Below are 16,279 nucleotides of genomic sequence, written 5' to 3'. Positions count from 1 at the left end.
GAATACAATATCATAAAACAGATTATTTACACAAAATGCCATCATCACGCCAACAGAACACAGGTTCCAGGAATTACAGCTTTTTTATTACAAAAGAAGAATAAGGATTTCAAATAATACTCCACATCTTTGATAAGGTGACAAAATAGGGGTCTGCTCTTTTGCACTTTACACTTATGTATATAGCACTTTGCTAATAAAATAATTATATCACTTCGATAGTTTGTAAACCCAAATAAAACACTTTCTAGATAAAGTTGAAGTTCACTATAAATAAGTCCAAGCTACAGATATTCACAGCCTTCCAGGGTGGCAAACGGCGTGAACGCTGCGTGAATCAGTGTCAGACTGAGAGCGTCACTATGGAGCCGGTTGCCAGGGAGACGGCTTTTGTGACGCAGTGAGCTGCAGAAACTCATCTCTCTGTTCTGTCCAGCCTGCGGAGGTGAGGTGAGCAGATACTAAAGTTTAGTTGCAAAGTTCAGCTTCTTTAAAGTTGCAGTACCTTTAAGACCTTTTTTGTGTTGTCAGCATCTTGAATCTCCGGACAGAAAATATCAAGGTTTGCCCTGAATTCGTAAAGACCGGATGGGCTCCTCTGAGCTGGGCTGGAAGGTCGAAACTCCGCAGAGACTGAGCGCTGCTGCCAAACTGCTAAGTGCTGTTACTGATGTTTACCATCGTGATGGAGCGGAGGAGTTCAGTCTCGAACAGCAATCAGGTAGCCTAAAGCAGATCTACTCAGTTACTGCTTATATATGCATTAAAGTTTAAATGTTTATTATACTGGAGTTTACAGTGCCCATTAATATCATACTCAGAAGACACTGATGGTTCACTCTGAATGCAGAGAAAGGGAGAAAAAATGTTGTCCAGCTCAGTTAGATTATGTTATAGCTGACATACTTTGGTCAACAAAATGAATAATTGCTGTCCAGCAGAAATCTGAACCACAGAACTTACAGTCTTTTCTAAAAAGATTCATCTCCATGTGTGAGATTTATAAACCCATCATTAGGGGTGGAATATGGCAGATGATCTGTAAAACATAAGGGTCTGTATGTGAGTTGTTTCTCACTCAGCTTTAATGGTATTAAAATATAATAACATTTTATAGTAGTTACATAATAATTTAGAATTGAGTTATAAACTGGTTTTAGTTAACCTAGGCCTCTATATGTTACCTATGAATCATGCTATGAGCTTTCTTGGGGATCTGCTTACATGAAATGACATTTGTTTTATAGATTGTATAATATCCAGTGTCAAATAGAAGTAAAGTTACAGAAAATCAGGCATGGCTGAAATCACGTTGATTAACTGAAATCGTAAAATCTCATGGATTTTGAAGAAAAAGTTAATCATTACAATCACTGCTCATTTTAGTCTATGTTAAGTTGACTTTCCTACATCCTTTCAAGATTGGAATTACTTTAAAGTTGCATCACTGTGGTAATTGGACATGTCTAACCAGACATGAGTGGACTCTCAAGCAGAAAGCCGTGCTGCACTGGTGGAGGAGGCTGAGAGGCTGCTGAAAAGCAGGGCTGGGACAGGAGACACGCAGGCCAGCTTCCTTCTTGGACACCTCTACTATAAGGAGGTAATGGCATGTTTTCCTTCCAGCCCACCTTTACCCCCACCCTCACCTTACTATGGTGTCTCCTGGGCCTTATTACTCACAGCTCAACCATGTATCGTTTGTATTAATGTCTTTATAGAACAGTGTCTTGTTGAAAGATAACAACCTTGATTTTCAGCCTTACGCATATACTGTAGAACAGGGTCAGCATTTGGAGTCCTGCACAACATGATGATTTCTCTGCTCAAACACACTAACTAAAGCTGATCTTTACCTGGTGAGTTGAATCAGATGCATTTAACCAGAAAATCACCCCACTGCATTGGACTACAGCCCTCCAGGAGTTGAATTGATGACCCCTGCTGGAGATTAGATATTACACCACTTAGCAGTTAATGCTGAACATCATAATTTATCTCAATTTGCAATAATTAGTCTTGTGCTGCAGGGTCGCTATACAGAAGCTGGGACCGTGTTTGATAGCATTAAGGATGAAGAATCTCAAGCTCTCTACCAGCTGGCTGTAATGTACTATGATGGCCTTGGAACCACAGCAGATCCAGTAAGTTCTGTTTGAATTATTACTTCCCAAAGGAGCTCTCTGATGCATAAGTTTACAGTAGCATATAGTCATTCCTGGCTGCTTATTATGATCTCATTATAATAAAAGATTTGATATCTGTGATCCCAGCTTTAAAAACAGCATTGCACTGTAACTTATCTTTTGAAATTTCTATTTCTGTGATATTATAACTGTGATTATAGTGGATTGCCTAAAGCACTCCTAACTATGGTAGTGGCCAGCCTCAGATGACTCATTGGTTTTATAAAATGCTGACAAAGTTCAATGTGATAAAATACATCATTGTTCCTTAAATATTTTAATTTATTATTATTAATAGTAACCACAATAAACACAATAAACGGTTCTTACACCATACAAATTAGTGGGCTTTGGTTACCAAGCAAAATACAGTCACACATTACTCCATGAACAGCAAACTATCTTTTTAATAATTTACCACATTAACACAGAATTCAAATGATGTCTGTGGTAGTATGTACAGTACTGTGCAAGAGTCAGAGACCACCCTTCATTTGTTTAATTTTCAGTCAAAACAGCCATTAAGTACAAGTTGTTCAGATAGTTCTGAGGAGATATACTTACATAAGGAAGGGGAAAGTCAAAAGAACCAAACTTAAAGCTTTTATCTTTGAGAGAGAGTAGATTTCCATGGCTGAAAAAATCCACAGGTGTTTCTGTCCATCCTTCAAAACAAAGAAAACAAATCAACACTATGTATCTGAAAGGATGTGTAGCTGTCAAGAAGCTGCTGGTGTTCTCGGATCAATGGACTGACCACCCCAGAGTCCAGGCCTCAACATCACTGAATGTGCTTGGGATTACTTAGATCGTCAGGAGCAGAAAATGCAACCAACTTTTGAGACTGAACTCTGGAGAATTCTTTGAAAAAATGTTCAGCAAGCCTCCTAAAAAGAACAAGAATTGTAATAAGGGCAAAAGGTGTACACATTAATAAAAGTTATATGATATTTATGCTTCTGATTCCTGTTAAACATATGTCTTCTGCTTTTTTCCTGATGCTTAAAATGAATAACCGATAACAATGGTCATTTGAAAGTCTCTGACGTTTGCACAGTATTTTACGGTGGCTTCAAACATCCCTAAGCCACTGAGATTTTAGGACGAAAGCTATAATAGAATAATAACAGAAATAATAGAAATACAGTGCAATACAATAATTGCATCATCTCCTGTCATAATATGTCCTAAACAGAGCAAAGCAGTGGACTACATGAGAAGAGTGGCGGAGAGGGATGGAGGCACTCTGAGATACACAGCCTTATACAACCTGGGCAGGGCCTACCTGGAGGGGTACGGAGTTCAGGCCTCCAGTGCAGAGGCAGAGCGGTGAGCTGTTGGGTCAGAGCAACTCCTCTGATTAATAATCAATCACACATCTCCCCAGCTAACAGAGAATGTTACTAGCATATTCAGCAACGTTTCTGAAAGGTTCCAATAAGGTTAGACCATAACGTTACAGAAATAATGTTCCTGAAATGTATTGAAAACGTGTGTTGTGATAATGGTTTGCATCACAACGTTATGAGAATGTTGCTCACACAACGTTCGCAGTCAGACAAAAACTAACATTATAGAAACTTTTAGAATAATCTTCTTACAACTAAAAATGAAAGCAATTTATGCAACATAAAAAGAAGAATTTTCTTTTCACACTCATACATAATACTGAATGAATGTAACATAAAATGTTTTCTAAAGTTATGAGTGGGAGCACTTAGGTGCGGGAGCCTATCCCAGCATTCATCAGGCAGAAGGCAGGAAACACCCTGGACAGGTCACTAGTCCATTGCAGGACAGCATTTATCTAAAGATTCGCTACTGAGTAACTTTTTTCTTTGTTTACTCTGATAAATAGATAAAAGGCTTACGTTTAGAAGATGAATTTCCATGAATTTTTGGAATATGCCTACCAAATGTGAAAAGCCCGCACTGAACTGTGAGAATTGTTGAATTAAGGCGTGGTTCTGAGCACGAGCAGCTTTTCTCCTTTACTGCAGGTACTGGCTCATGGCAGCAGATGATGGAAACCCCTATGCCAGTGTCGAAGCTCAGTGCTCTCTTGGCATGTTCTATTCCAGCCCTGAAACTCAAGATCTCAAAAAGGTACTAGAGCATTACACAGATATTTAACAGCCCACTGACAGTCCTACAAAGAAGGATGCCAACAAACATTTAATGTGCAGTGAGCATTTGGTTAGAGACGGTATCCAGCATAGAGACTGAGTAGACTGGTCAGTGAATTCCAGGGGTGGAAAACACATAACAATTTAATTATTAAAATTAATAATAAGTGTTTTTGAAAGATTTGTGCTTTGCTCAAATATTATCTCAATGGCCATGTGCTTTAACAACATTTGTTTTTATTTCTTCTCGCTATTTATTTATGTTTCCTCCCATTTTATTTATGCATTTATTTATTTTTAAACATGCAATCAAATTCATATCAGCTAAAATGACACTGTCTACTATGCTAATTGATCTTTGTGTAAGGACTATTAGTTGCTACATGAGCAATGTGTTACTGCAGGAGAGAGACTGACAATATGCCTGCATGCCATGTTTATCCTTTGTTTAAGTGTATTTGAATTTTACAAACAGGTTTTTAAAGATTTAAATAATGCAGACTCACTGGTATGATTCCTGGAGAGTGTGATCCACTCATTTTCAGCATTAATGTTAAAGAAAACATGTCATTGCTGTCTGAACAACACCTTGTTTCTCCAAAATAGTAAATAAACTTTACAAGAAAAGGGAGAATTGTCCTAAATTACAATGGAAGTTATCGAAACACAATTTTTTTCAAGTAATTTTGGACCCTTTCTGCTGGTTCATTCTTCACAATATTTTTACACAATGTAAAGGAAGGCCAGTGTCTTCAAATGATATGAAAAAATGACAAACATTGTTGCTGTCAGAAAGGCTTTTTTTAATAGCAACAACTGACATTTTAGTATTATATACTTGACTATGTTGACATGTTGTTTCAACTTCTATTCAACTCAATTTTGGGTCCACTTTTCCCAGTTTTAATTGAATAAGATTTTCAACTAGCACTCATGGTATCAAGTACACTTACAGTTGTGTCCAAAAGTTTGGGTACCCCTGGTCATGTTTTGTTGATTTTCTAAGTGAAAATAAGTTAACGCACCCTTTACAGAGAACACACTTCTGCACATTTTAATACGCAATTATTCTTTGTTTGCTGAATTTAACCTTAATATAAAATGTGGCCTGTGCAAAAGCTATGGCACATTATATATTTTTAATTCGTTAATACATTAATACGTTTTAATATTCCAATACGTTAAACTTTCCAACATGTTAGAATATATGTTAAAACATTTTAAAATATTTAAGTTTGTTCTCTGTAGAGGATGGGTTAATTAATATAATCAACAAAACATGCAATTTGACCAGGGATGTTCAACCTTTGTATACAACTGTAAGCACAGTTTCAGAAGTAATGACATCAGAAAGAGCGACAATGTATCAAGTCTGTACTGTAATTCTAAGTACCTTCACTTTCATACAGGTGAAAAGTTTTATTTAGTAACATATATGTGACCTTAATGCTCCTGCAACCCATTTTCTATTTGCTTTAAACATAGTGTGAAATGACATGTTTCAATAGTTTTAGGTTATATTATTCTTGCCCCACTATTAATCTACCATCAGAACATGTTCTGGGTTTATTTACTTATTCGGGTACTAACTTTTTTTAATTGATTGAACATTTGAGTATTTTTATACTGATAAAACTCGGAAATCAGAGATGGTAATTAAGGTGTAACGTCAATATTTTTCTGGGGGATTGGACAGTTTTTATTTTTATTTTTTCAATTTTCTTCCATTGTATAAAGCATTGTGATGTCAGTTTGAATAGTGCTGTTTGGCATTTTCTGTTCACATAGGTTTGGTATTAGGCATGTTAAACACTTTAAATAAATAAATAAATGTGTGTCTGTACCCCAGGCTTTCTTCTGGCACTCAGAGGCGTGTGGTAATGGCAGTCTAGAGTCGCAGGGGGCACTGGGGGTGATGTATCTGTATGGATATGGTGTATCTAAGGACCTGCAGGCTGCTCTGTACTGCCTGAAGGAGGCTGCAGGGAGGGGTAATGTCTATGCCCAGGGCCACCTTGTAGCCTACTACTACTACCTAAAACTCTACACTAAAGCAGCAGTTCTAGCGAAGAGGTACTGTGAAGCATTGCCTGTTATTATGTACACCCCTCACCCAACACTGGACTAATCCTTAGTAACATGTAGCAACTTATTAATTAATATCTACTCATTATTAGCATAGAACTGATTTATAGAGGCCTCATTAAGTACTTGTTTTTTCCGATGCGTGTTACCATTGGTATATCAGCTTTCAGTATGCAAGTATGATCAGCTGTGACGTAAAAAATGCCAGAACAGAAGACTTTCAGTCTTCCTGTGATAAAATGGAATGAGTACCTGAATGATGGTTTCAGTATTCGAATACTGGCACCTTGAATAGTTAACCGAGTACTCGAGTACCTGAATGCATCTCTTATTTGCAGATATGCAAATTTTGTCATTAGTGCTAAAGTTGTGCTCGTTTTATTGGTCAAAGTGAGGCCAAATGTCAAATCCATTAGTCAGGAAATGGTTATGTGAAATAAATTTCACTGCTTTGGCAGTACTGTTTACTTTAGAGCTTAGAAACTAATTTTGTAGCGTGGTATAGAGTGTTATAGAAGTTTTGCAATAAAGGCAACATTCAAAGGACAATTCAGTTTGTTTACTCTCATTTTTGTGATTAAGACTAACACAATTTCATTGATCCATAAATAATAAAGATACACAAATTCTTTTTCAAAGTATTACTTATTAAAAAATCTGATTATAAAATCAAATAAATGCATGTTGTTCCATTGCAGGATCTGCCAATGTGAAGATATCAGTGCCATAGCGAAGTGCACAGGCTGTGTCCCTGAGTATATCAGTAAAGGCATCACCATCGCCCTCTTCTATTATGCACGCTGTCTACAGCTGGGCCGAGGTGTTCCACAGAACAGAGAGAAAGCTCAGCACTATTACACAAAGGTATTCATGCAGCAGGAAAGCTAAAATATCTGCTTGTATATCTCTATATAATATTGACTCTGGAGAGTGCTGCTATAACATTCAGGCCACCATAACACAAGCAGCATGTAAGAGCAGGTTCCCAGACAGTTCTGTAGTGTGCAGTCCCGGTGCTGATGTATAATTTTACTGTAAATTGACATTACAAAAAATGCAGTGCTTGCTGTGGTGCATCCATACTTTCAAAGCAATTCTCTTGTATCTTTCTCTTCAGGCAGCCCTGATGAACCCAAAAGTGTGTAAAGACCTACAGATGGACATCATTTATGGCAGGATTTAATAGATGTGTCCAGCAATGCTTCAGTTTCTAAAGACCTTTAGAAAGGGAGTATGAGCTGGAGTATCAGGCAGCATATTTGTAACCATTCCATGTAATAACTTTCTGTGATGTAGTTTTTAGAGGCGTTAAACTTTTCAGACGCCTGGGTTCTTTTACCACCACTGTACAATTATCTGTCTAGAAAAGCCACCACGATGGAGAATTCCCATCCACATTCAAGTCTCTATCCAAAAGGACAGTGAAATTAGTTTTTAAGGGGTTATTTTAGCTGCCCCAGCGAGGAGGGCAGTATAACATTTAAAACAGCTTTTAAACTGTCCACATAAATCGATATTTAACTGTATTTAACTTGCTCTGATAGGAATTTTATGTAAATTCACAATGCATGTGGTGGGAAAGATTATCTGGCACTGAATGGGGAAGTTGGAGGTAAGGACGGGGGTGAGCTCAGGGTTAAGAGTGTTCTTGTTTTATTCTTAGTTCATTTCATTTTCATGCAAAAGCAAATCATGCAACTTCTACAGTCTGTTGAGGACTTTACATGTCATCACAGCAACTATAGCCATTTTATATGCTATCCAGTGAGCGTACATGTGTCTTCTGAGGTTTTATATGTAATGTTGGTAATGGTAAAATAGTGGTAAATCAAAATTTTCTTTGGGTATTATTTTGCCTTACAATGCCCTGCAACTGTATGCCATGAATGGATTTTAAATATAATTTTTAGGCCAAAACTTTATCTTAAAAGCATTGTAAATCAGTGTCTCAGGCTTCCGGCAGTTGATCTGTAACCACTTCATATGATAACTCATATGATAAGTTTTTAGAGGCTTTAACAGGGAATTCCACCAATTTATGTTTCAAAGTTTCTGCATAATTAAATTGTTAGGATGTAAACCAAAGTTATTCAGAGTGGTTTGATGTGAACTATATAATTCTATAGAAACTAAGACAATTGTTCACAGTGGTGGTGACAGGAACCAATGTCTGAAGAGTTTAAAGCCTTTACATTGTTAGAAATAAAAGTATTATGAAGGAACATTTTTCGCTCATCAAGGTACAAACAAAATAAATGTACTCTCAAAGGTACAACAGTGGTGTCCAGTTGTGCATCTTAAATAAGTTGTTCCAGGTGAAAAGTACATATTTGTTCCTTTTCATAGCCTTATGTTTTACCGAGATGTACTCTTGAGGGTACCACCCCAGTGACAAGAGGGGTACTGCCCCAGTGACAGTTTGGTAAAAGCTCCCTCACAGAAAGCCATTACATGAAATTGTTATGAATACACTGCCTGACGCCTAAAATATTGTTTTACGATAGTTTTGAGATAATGTTTTAGAAAACTTTTCCTGATTTAGCACTATTTTACCATGGTCAACATGACATAGATCTCAAGACACATGTAAGTTTACTGGTTGTTTTAAGTAGCTAATAAAATGGCTATATTTATGTTGTAGATATCGCAACCCCTGGTTCCTATCACCACCATTGTAATGAAATCTAAGTTGGTAAGTTTCTCTACAATTAACCATTTCGCATCAAACCACTCTGAAAAACTTGTTATATCTCAACCATTAAATTATGTAGAAAGTTTGAAAAAGCATTGGAATTCCCCTTTAAACCGTGTGGATGTCTGGTTCCTATTACCACTGTTGTGAAAAATTGTGAAGAAGTTTCTGTAGAACAGGGCATTTCACATCAAACCACTCTGCATGACTTTTTAATTATGCAGAAAATTTGGAAAGTCTGTGGAATTCCCCTTTAAACTGGTTACCAAGATGTTACGTAGCCTATATTTTTATATATATATATATATATATATATATATATATATATATATATATATTTCAAAAGCTTTCTCTGGCAGAGCTTGGAATCTAATTGTCTACACTGTTATAAAAGTTTTGCGATAAAAGCAGAGTTCAAATGACAGTTCTCTATTTTAATGTCTTTACTTGCCCTCTAATAATTAAAAATGAAGAGTAACAGTTTTATTAATCAATAATAAAGACGAGTGACATTCATATTCTTTTGCAATTTATTGCTTATAAATGCTCTAGTCTATTTTTGGTAAAAATAAAATCTATAATAATATCACAAATGAAATTGTCACAATAACTTTACATGACATATTGAACAATTAAAAGTCTTCAAAATGATCACAATATGTACTGTACTGTAGGTAGGGAGGTTTAAGAGGTCCACGTTTTCTTTCTTCTAAAGTAAGTACAACACTCACTCCACAACTATTCACATTTTTGACCTTACCAGGTCCAACAAAAACCCATAGACAAAAGAAAAAAAGAAACAAAAACAAATAAAACTTGGCTGGTTGGCAGTAGACCTGGTGTGTAGATACAATCCAGCAAGAGAAAGAACAGACGGAGAGGACAAAATGTAATAGTGATGTCCGTGAAGCCCCCTAATACGAGCGCTACTAAGTCAAGTATTTTCAGATAAAGACTCAGAAATAAAACAAATTCTTTCCAGCACACTACAGTAAAAGAAAATAATCGAAGCCGACGTGGCCCTTCCTTCATCAGATGAGTGTATGTGTGATCAGATCTGTTTTGCTTCTACACTCAGCTCAGGGCAGAGTTCTTTGAGGAGCATCTCCAGAAGGATCTGTGGAAAGAGAGAAGTGATGTGAATACAGAGAGCATTTAAGAATGGGGATGACTTTCACTGATGTTTGTGAAAGCCTCATTAAAAGGCCCCGCATCCTCCATATTTCTTGTATTTTTTCCCTGAGGTCCAGTCATAATTCATTTTTACATGACAATTTTCCATCCTCTTATTGTCCTTTAGAATTAACCAGGCTGTTTAGATTCAGTGCAGCACAGTATGTGAAATGTTGAATACAAACGAGTGGATTTGTAGTTTGTGACGGTACTTTTAAATGTGGTGCCACTTTGTCTGCTCCAACTTATCAGATCAATATGTATCATGACATTTCATGAATCATGAAAACTTTGAGTTACTGTGATATTACATTTTTCAACATCACCCAGCTCTATTATATACTACGTCAACTTTTATTATTTCACAAAAAATTAGCAAATTTTGGCTATGAGATATATATATATATATATATATATATGCCTTTCAATCTTAATTCCTGGCTGGTGTTTTAATGGCAGCATTAATGACACTATCCCTGCACTACCACTAGATGTCACTACTAACAAAGCCAAAGAGCAGTGACAGTCTATTTACTCCAACACCACCACCACAAAAAAAAAGTCTCTTACAGGAAGGGAAAAATGCTTACAACTGCTTTGTTTCTTGGTCATAAACATGCAATGGAGTAACGGAAAATACCAGACCAAAACCACATGTACAGTGCGTCTAAATTTAGACGTCCCCATGAATACTCTATTTTCAATGAAATGAAAGAGCTCTAAACGAAAGGAGAAGCAAGAGTGGCAGCTGCAGATAAGGCAAAGCAGTGAGGTTACATTTAGGCTGGAGTGACTTACATAAAGGAGATGCTTGTTGGCACTGGCTTCCTGAAGTGCGTTGAAGATCTTAATGATTCCATACCTGGCGTTCTGCTGCCCCACCAGATTCTGTAATTCGACTAAAGAACACAAAAAATAATAGAATAAATTAAAAAATTATTTATAGAGCATTTTTTCATACAGGTAGTAGCTCATAGTGCTTTAACAAACAGTGATAAGGTTCAGTAACAGTAATAAAAGAATATAAAGTTGAATATTAAACCAAGACTAACATTGATATAATTAAAAACATGAATATAATAAGGAAGAATTTTTAATTAATAGCTAAATATGAGAGACACATTATCAAAAGTTTGTGTACTGAGCTTGACTACATAACAAAAGGTGGAATTACACAGTTCAGAAATGCAACGGCAGAAAGAATTTACAGATAGGATCTACAGAAGGCCAGTATCTACAGATCTAAGATCATGTGCTTGAACACACACAGACAGACATTGTGTAAGGTATGTAGGTGCTAGAAGAGTCTTTCCATTACGGAAACATGCAACACTCTCACTTTCACTCCTGTTTTGTTCAGCTATAATCATAAATCACATGAAAAGATGGTAATTAGGACTTGCATTTTCCATTCAACACTACCAGTGGTGATAATATGGTACCATCAAAGTAAATACACTTTTAAATTCAATATTCTGTGAAGCGTGACCCTTTCTCTGAGTTACAAAGTTCTTGCTATTGTTCACACTCATCCAGCGCCAGTGAAAATGAGGACTGGGTGCTAAGAGCTCTGAAGTGGAACACTATTACCCTCCGTGCTAAGAGCCTGAGACTGTATAATTGCTGTGTGCTTGTGTGTGCGTGTGTGTGTGTGTGTATACACACTGGATGGAACAAAAACTAAAAAGGGATGCTGATTTACACTAATATACATTGAGAGGAAACCAGTATTCAGACACTTTTGTTTTTGTTGTTTAATATACTTCCAGTGCGAATATCCACTTCACATTTAAACAGAAACAGTGTTCATTCATAAGCATTAACAGACATATTTGCTGATAGGTACAACACAAATGAATAACATTAGCATTTGAGACGTCTACAATAAAACTTTGCCACACCATGGTTCAATTTTGGCCTTTTCTTCTAGGCAAACCATTTTCAATTCCTCGAGATTCTTTCCTATCTATCTATCTATCTATCTAGAGATAGATAGATAGATAGATAGATAGATAGATAGATAGATAGATGGATGCACTGGAAGTATATTAAATATTCAAAACAAAAGTGTCGGAATACTCATTTCACTACCACAGTATTACCATAAACCATTTGTTGCATCCCTAAAACAACACCATATTATTAGCAATGATAACACACACAATCAATTACATTGGAGCAGATCAGTTTAATTAATTCATAGTTTCTAGTCACTTCTCATATACATATGGATCTTATGAGCTGCATTAGACCACAGCCTGGAAGATTAGCACATCATGGCCATTAGAAACTCACTTTAGCATCACATCATGCCAACAGTCCATTAAGTAGACTGTTTTGTATAGTCCTCTCCTCTGGGTGCCTCCAATTTCCTCTGTTCACGCAGCAGCGCAGAGAGCAAGCTGAGGCTCGCTGAAAGCTGCGAAGTGGAAACTGTTATGGTGTGCAGCTGGGAGAATCTAATGCAGAGCAGTGGGTAATTACTGCACGTCTCTGCTCAGCGGAGAGCCTCTGAGTGGAAACGTGTTTATAGTGGACCCCAGATCGCCTTTAATTAAAACCACTGCCTCACCACGCAGGTAACAGCACTTCACGTCAACAGCCTGACAATTCTGTGTCATTAGTTATGAAACAGATTGGGGGGAAAAACACAACAACACAGAAGTTGTTTATTTCATTTTAGTGCTGGAAAGGCAAAAATATTCCAAATTAAAGGAATATTCCATAATTTCTCAGCCTAATCTTTACCTGCTGCATCTGTAGCAAACAGCTGATTACCACCGAGAAGTTTTGAGAAGCTTTGTATTTAGAAAAGAACAAAAATCTATTTACATTTACAACAAAAGTCAATAGGCAGATGCTGAATTCTATCAGTAAATGCATACAAGAATTTGCATATAACACTTTCAGAAATTTCTGTATTTGATATTCAGTATTTAGGCATCAAAAATTAAAAACAATCATAATTCATTATTATCGGACCATTTTCAACATGTCGTCATTCCTTAGAATTAAACAGGATGCTTTTTGTTACCATGCCTTTAAGGCTGATACATGTAAATTACCCCTGTTCTGATTTGCTGCTCTGTATTGTGCCTTGTTCAGAAAGCAATATGGAATAAAATACTCCTTATAGCTTAAGCAAGAATGGCCGGAGCTAAACTGCTGTAGACTGAATGGGCGAATATAAGTCACTGATGTTCATGACATCACAAAAACAGTGACTTTAAAACTGACTGTTTTTTCAATATATGGACTGGATTGACTGGAGAGTGAACAGTATGCTGTGAAACTTTAGCAATGTTTACATCAAACTATGAGGAAAAGTGAGGAAAATCCATTTTCTATAATATCTGACTTTTCAGTTAATGGATCTCCTGTTCTTCTGTAGAGGGAATCGCCTCCAAATTGCTGTCTGTGGTATCACCAGTGCAATCCAGACATAACAGATAACAGAGATTATGTTAAAAATGCTTCACATGCAGGTGCGCTCTCTCACCTGGAATGTTGTCCAGCAGCTTCTGCTGGGCTCTCTCCTTGGTCTCCTGACGCTCACTGTCTGAGCGAGCTTTGTTATGGGGCGCCAGCTTCCCATTGGGCCAGAATGTGTCCCGGAATATATTAATGTAGTAAACCATCATCTGCTCACTGAAGATCCAGTTAACAGTGTCTCTGATTTGCCTACAGCAACAGGGGAGAAGAAACAGTCAGAGAACTGGCATGAAGTGTAGCAGAACTTTTTTTGAAAACATTGTGCATAATTAGGAATGGGAAGCATGAAAATTTGTAAGCATGCACTCTGGTGTGTGCTTTATAAAACTGTAGCACATTTTGTAGCATGTAGCATTATTTCCATGGTAATTCTTTCAAAAGACTGCAATCACACAGGGTTCTCAGAATTATTAAAACTGAAAACTGTAAGATTATCATTGGATTTTATGCCATGATACATCATTTAAACCAGTGCCCACCCCATCCACATGCAGAATGTTTTCAACTTGTTTTCTTACCTACTACCATTCAAAGGTTTGAAATAATAGTTCAAACATTCGGAATCAGTATTTCAATAAGGTAAATCCCATTTAGTTGAAGATAAATGTATAACAAGATTTTAATAATGTGAAAGTGCACAGGCCTAACAGGTTTCAAATAACCGGCACGAAACTATGAAAGCGAACATCTAGTCGCTTTCCAACATTTATTTTCCTTTTTGTTGATTTTTATTTATCTGCGTCATTTGAACACAGCAGCTGTCCTTTATATTACGTGTCAATTTCATGATGGGCCAATGGAAATGCTCCAAAATCACACATTAAAAGTTAAGAATGTTTTTTAGTAAAAGTTACTATTTTAGAGATAAATGTTTTACACATGTGAGATGTGCCCAGAATAATGAACAGAGCTGTAGATAATTCTGAAATGACTGAGAAAGCTGTATGACATCAATAATGAAGTTATAATAAAATTTATAATGTCCCAAACCTCACGACAGATAACTGAAGAAAACAAACCAAAAAAATCTAATTTAATTAGAAAACTGTATTGTTTTTTAAAGTATAGTAAAGTAAAACATTTAACGACTATAAAATATTTAACTTGCGCATTTTTAAGTACCGATCATTTCTTTTGGTCAATTCTGATTTCTTTACAGCCATTTGATTTTTTTGCCATTTCTTTTTAAATTTTTGCAATTTTTTTAATACTTTACATGTGCCATTCTGCACTATAATGAGGCAAGAGCCAACAATATATAAATAAAACAACAAAACAGTGCTAGTGCATTCAACTGACACAGACTAAAACAAAAACAATAAATTGGACGACTGCTGATTGCATGTTTGGAGCAAAATTCTGATCTTAGTCAATTCTAATCGAGCATCCCTGTTATTAAGGTTTGATATGGTAAGAGGTTACATTTAAAGCATGTCACAGTGGTAGTGGGGAATGATTCAGAGCAGTTCTGGTCAGAGCAAAACAAACAGTTCCATGAAGACTGGAGACATTTCTCTCCAGAAGTGTTAGAGCCCACTGTGCTGAATGGAACCGTGACATGACGGAATACTGACCTGCTATCACAAGACTGACAACCGAGAGTATAACAGTATAACAGTATAAACACCCCGCTGAATTCTGGGCCTTGTTACAACCCAAAGCTTTTAGATCAGCTGTAGATTCTCTGCATATGCACTCAGCAGAGACACTCTGCCCAGCTTAACCCACAGCAGAGTGCATCCGACTTATTATGAATGACCACAACATTTATACTGTCAGTGCTAGCAATACTTTGCTGCTCTGCTTGGCATGGCTCTTAAAATGTCAGAGCAACCTGCGGCAGGCAATTAAAACCTTTTCTTTCACTTGACTGTCTTTGATCAGCTGTCAGAGGCTGGCAGATATTGGATGGAGGACAGGCATTTGTGCTTACTTATTTATGGTCCGTCCAAAAGTGACTTGAACTAGTGCAATTAGTGTCTTCCGTACCCATTTGAACACTGCAGAGAGAAGAAAAAAAGCATTGTTATTTTCCATACCATACTTCAGACTATCAGAATCCACATAAAACTATGTTTTTAATCACTGTGCAAACAGGGACACATGCAGAGCGTGTATATAGATATATAAGAGTTCTTGCAAGTAGGCCGGAGATTACAGCGCAGCACCATGATGGAGCTGGCATTAGCTAACTTTCTCTTTAGTTTCTGTTGTTTCTTTCTGCCACTGTGTGCGAGAGAGACTCAGGGGAGCAGTAACACAGTAATGACAGCTGCTCTCCAGAGACTCTGTTACTTCCCTAAAAAACAGTACACATTGTTAAAATGAGCACAGACTGAACTTCACAGAGAAAAAGTCTACCAAGTGAAAGTATGTTATATTTACTCATTTACTCTAGACTGTGTGTCTACTCAGACGTCAGCCTGTATGATGCCAATACAACTTCAGTGAGTGCAAACCAAATTAGCCAGCACAGATCAATGAAAGATGACCTATTACTGAAGGATGAGCAGAGGGAGCTGAGA

At 36.8% G+C, this 16,279-nt stretch overlaps 2 protein-coding genes across 2 annotated transcripts in view; one reads left to right on the top strand and one right to left on the bottom strand.

The window, feature by feature from the left end:
• Positions 1-417: 417 nt before the first annotated feature.
• LOC118806417 (LRP2 binding protein) lies at positions 418-8,214 on the top strand. Its single transcript, XM_036567836.1, has 9 exons — positions 418-450; positions 532-721; positions 1,497-1,603; positions 2,031-2,144; positions 3,382-3,515; positions 4,187-4,292; positions 6,162-6,385; positions 7,096-7,261; positions 7,515-8,214. The coding sequence occupies exons 2-9, from the start codon at positions 589-591 to the stop codon at positions 7,578-7,580; spliced, it is 1,050 nt and encodes a 349-aa protein (XP_036423729.1). The 5' UTR covers positions 418-450; positions 532-588; the 3' UTR covers positions 7,581-8,214.
• Positions 8,215-9,799: 1,585 nt separating this feature from the next.
• Positions 9,800-16,279, bottom strand: part of snx25 (sorting nexin 25) — a 52,634-nt gene continuing 46,154 nt past the window's right edge. The window contains exons 16-19 of the mRNA XM_036568640.1: positions 15,688-15,754; positions 13,762-13,943; positions 11,061-11,161; positions 9,800-10,206 (exon numbers count right to left, since the gene is read on the bottom strand). Of these exons, the coding sequence (XP_036424533.1) occupies positions 10,141-10,206; positions 11,061-11,161; positions 13,762-13,943; positions 15,688-15,754 (416 nt within the window). The 3' untranslated portion in view covers positions 9,800-10,140. The remainder of the gene's footprint in view (positions 10,207-11,060; positions 11,162-13,761; positions 13,944-15,687; positions 15,755-16,279) is intronic.

Source organism: Colossoma macropomum, unplaced genomic scaffold (assembly GCF_904425465.1).
Source record: "Colossoma macropomum unplaced genomic scaffold, Colossoma_macropomum, whole genome shotgun sequence".
NCBI lineage: Eukaryota > Metazoa > Chordata > Actinopteri > Characiformes > Serrasalmidae > Colossoma > Colossoma macropomum.
Note: the sequence above shows the minus strand (reverse complement) of the source record. Positions and strands in the feature narration are given on the sequence as shown.

Coding starts and splice junctions, on each gene's coding strand:
- LOC118806417 (XM_036567836.1), top strand. CDS start 589: ATGGGCTCCTCTGAGCTGGGCTGGAAGGTCGAAACTCCGCAGAGACTG. Junction 3,516..4,186: donor TCCAGTGCAGAGGCAGAGCG/GTGAGCTGTTGG, acceptor CCTTTACTGCAG/GTACTGGCTCATGGCAGCAG. Junction 4,293..6,161: donor AAACTCAAGATCTCAAAAAG/GTACTAGAGCAT, acceptor TCTGTACCCCAG/GCTTTCTTCTGGCACTCAGA.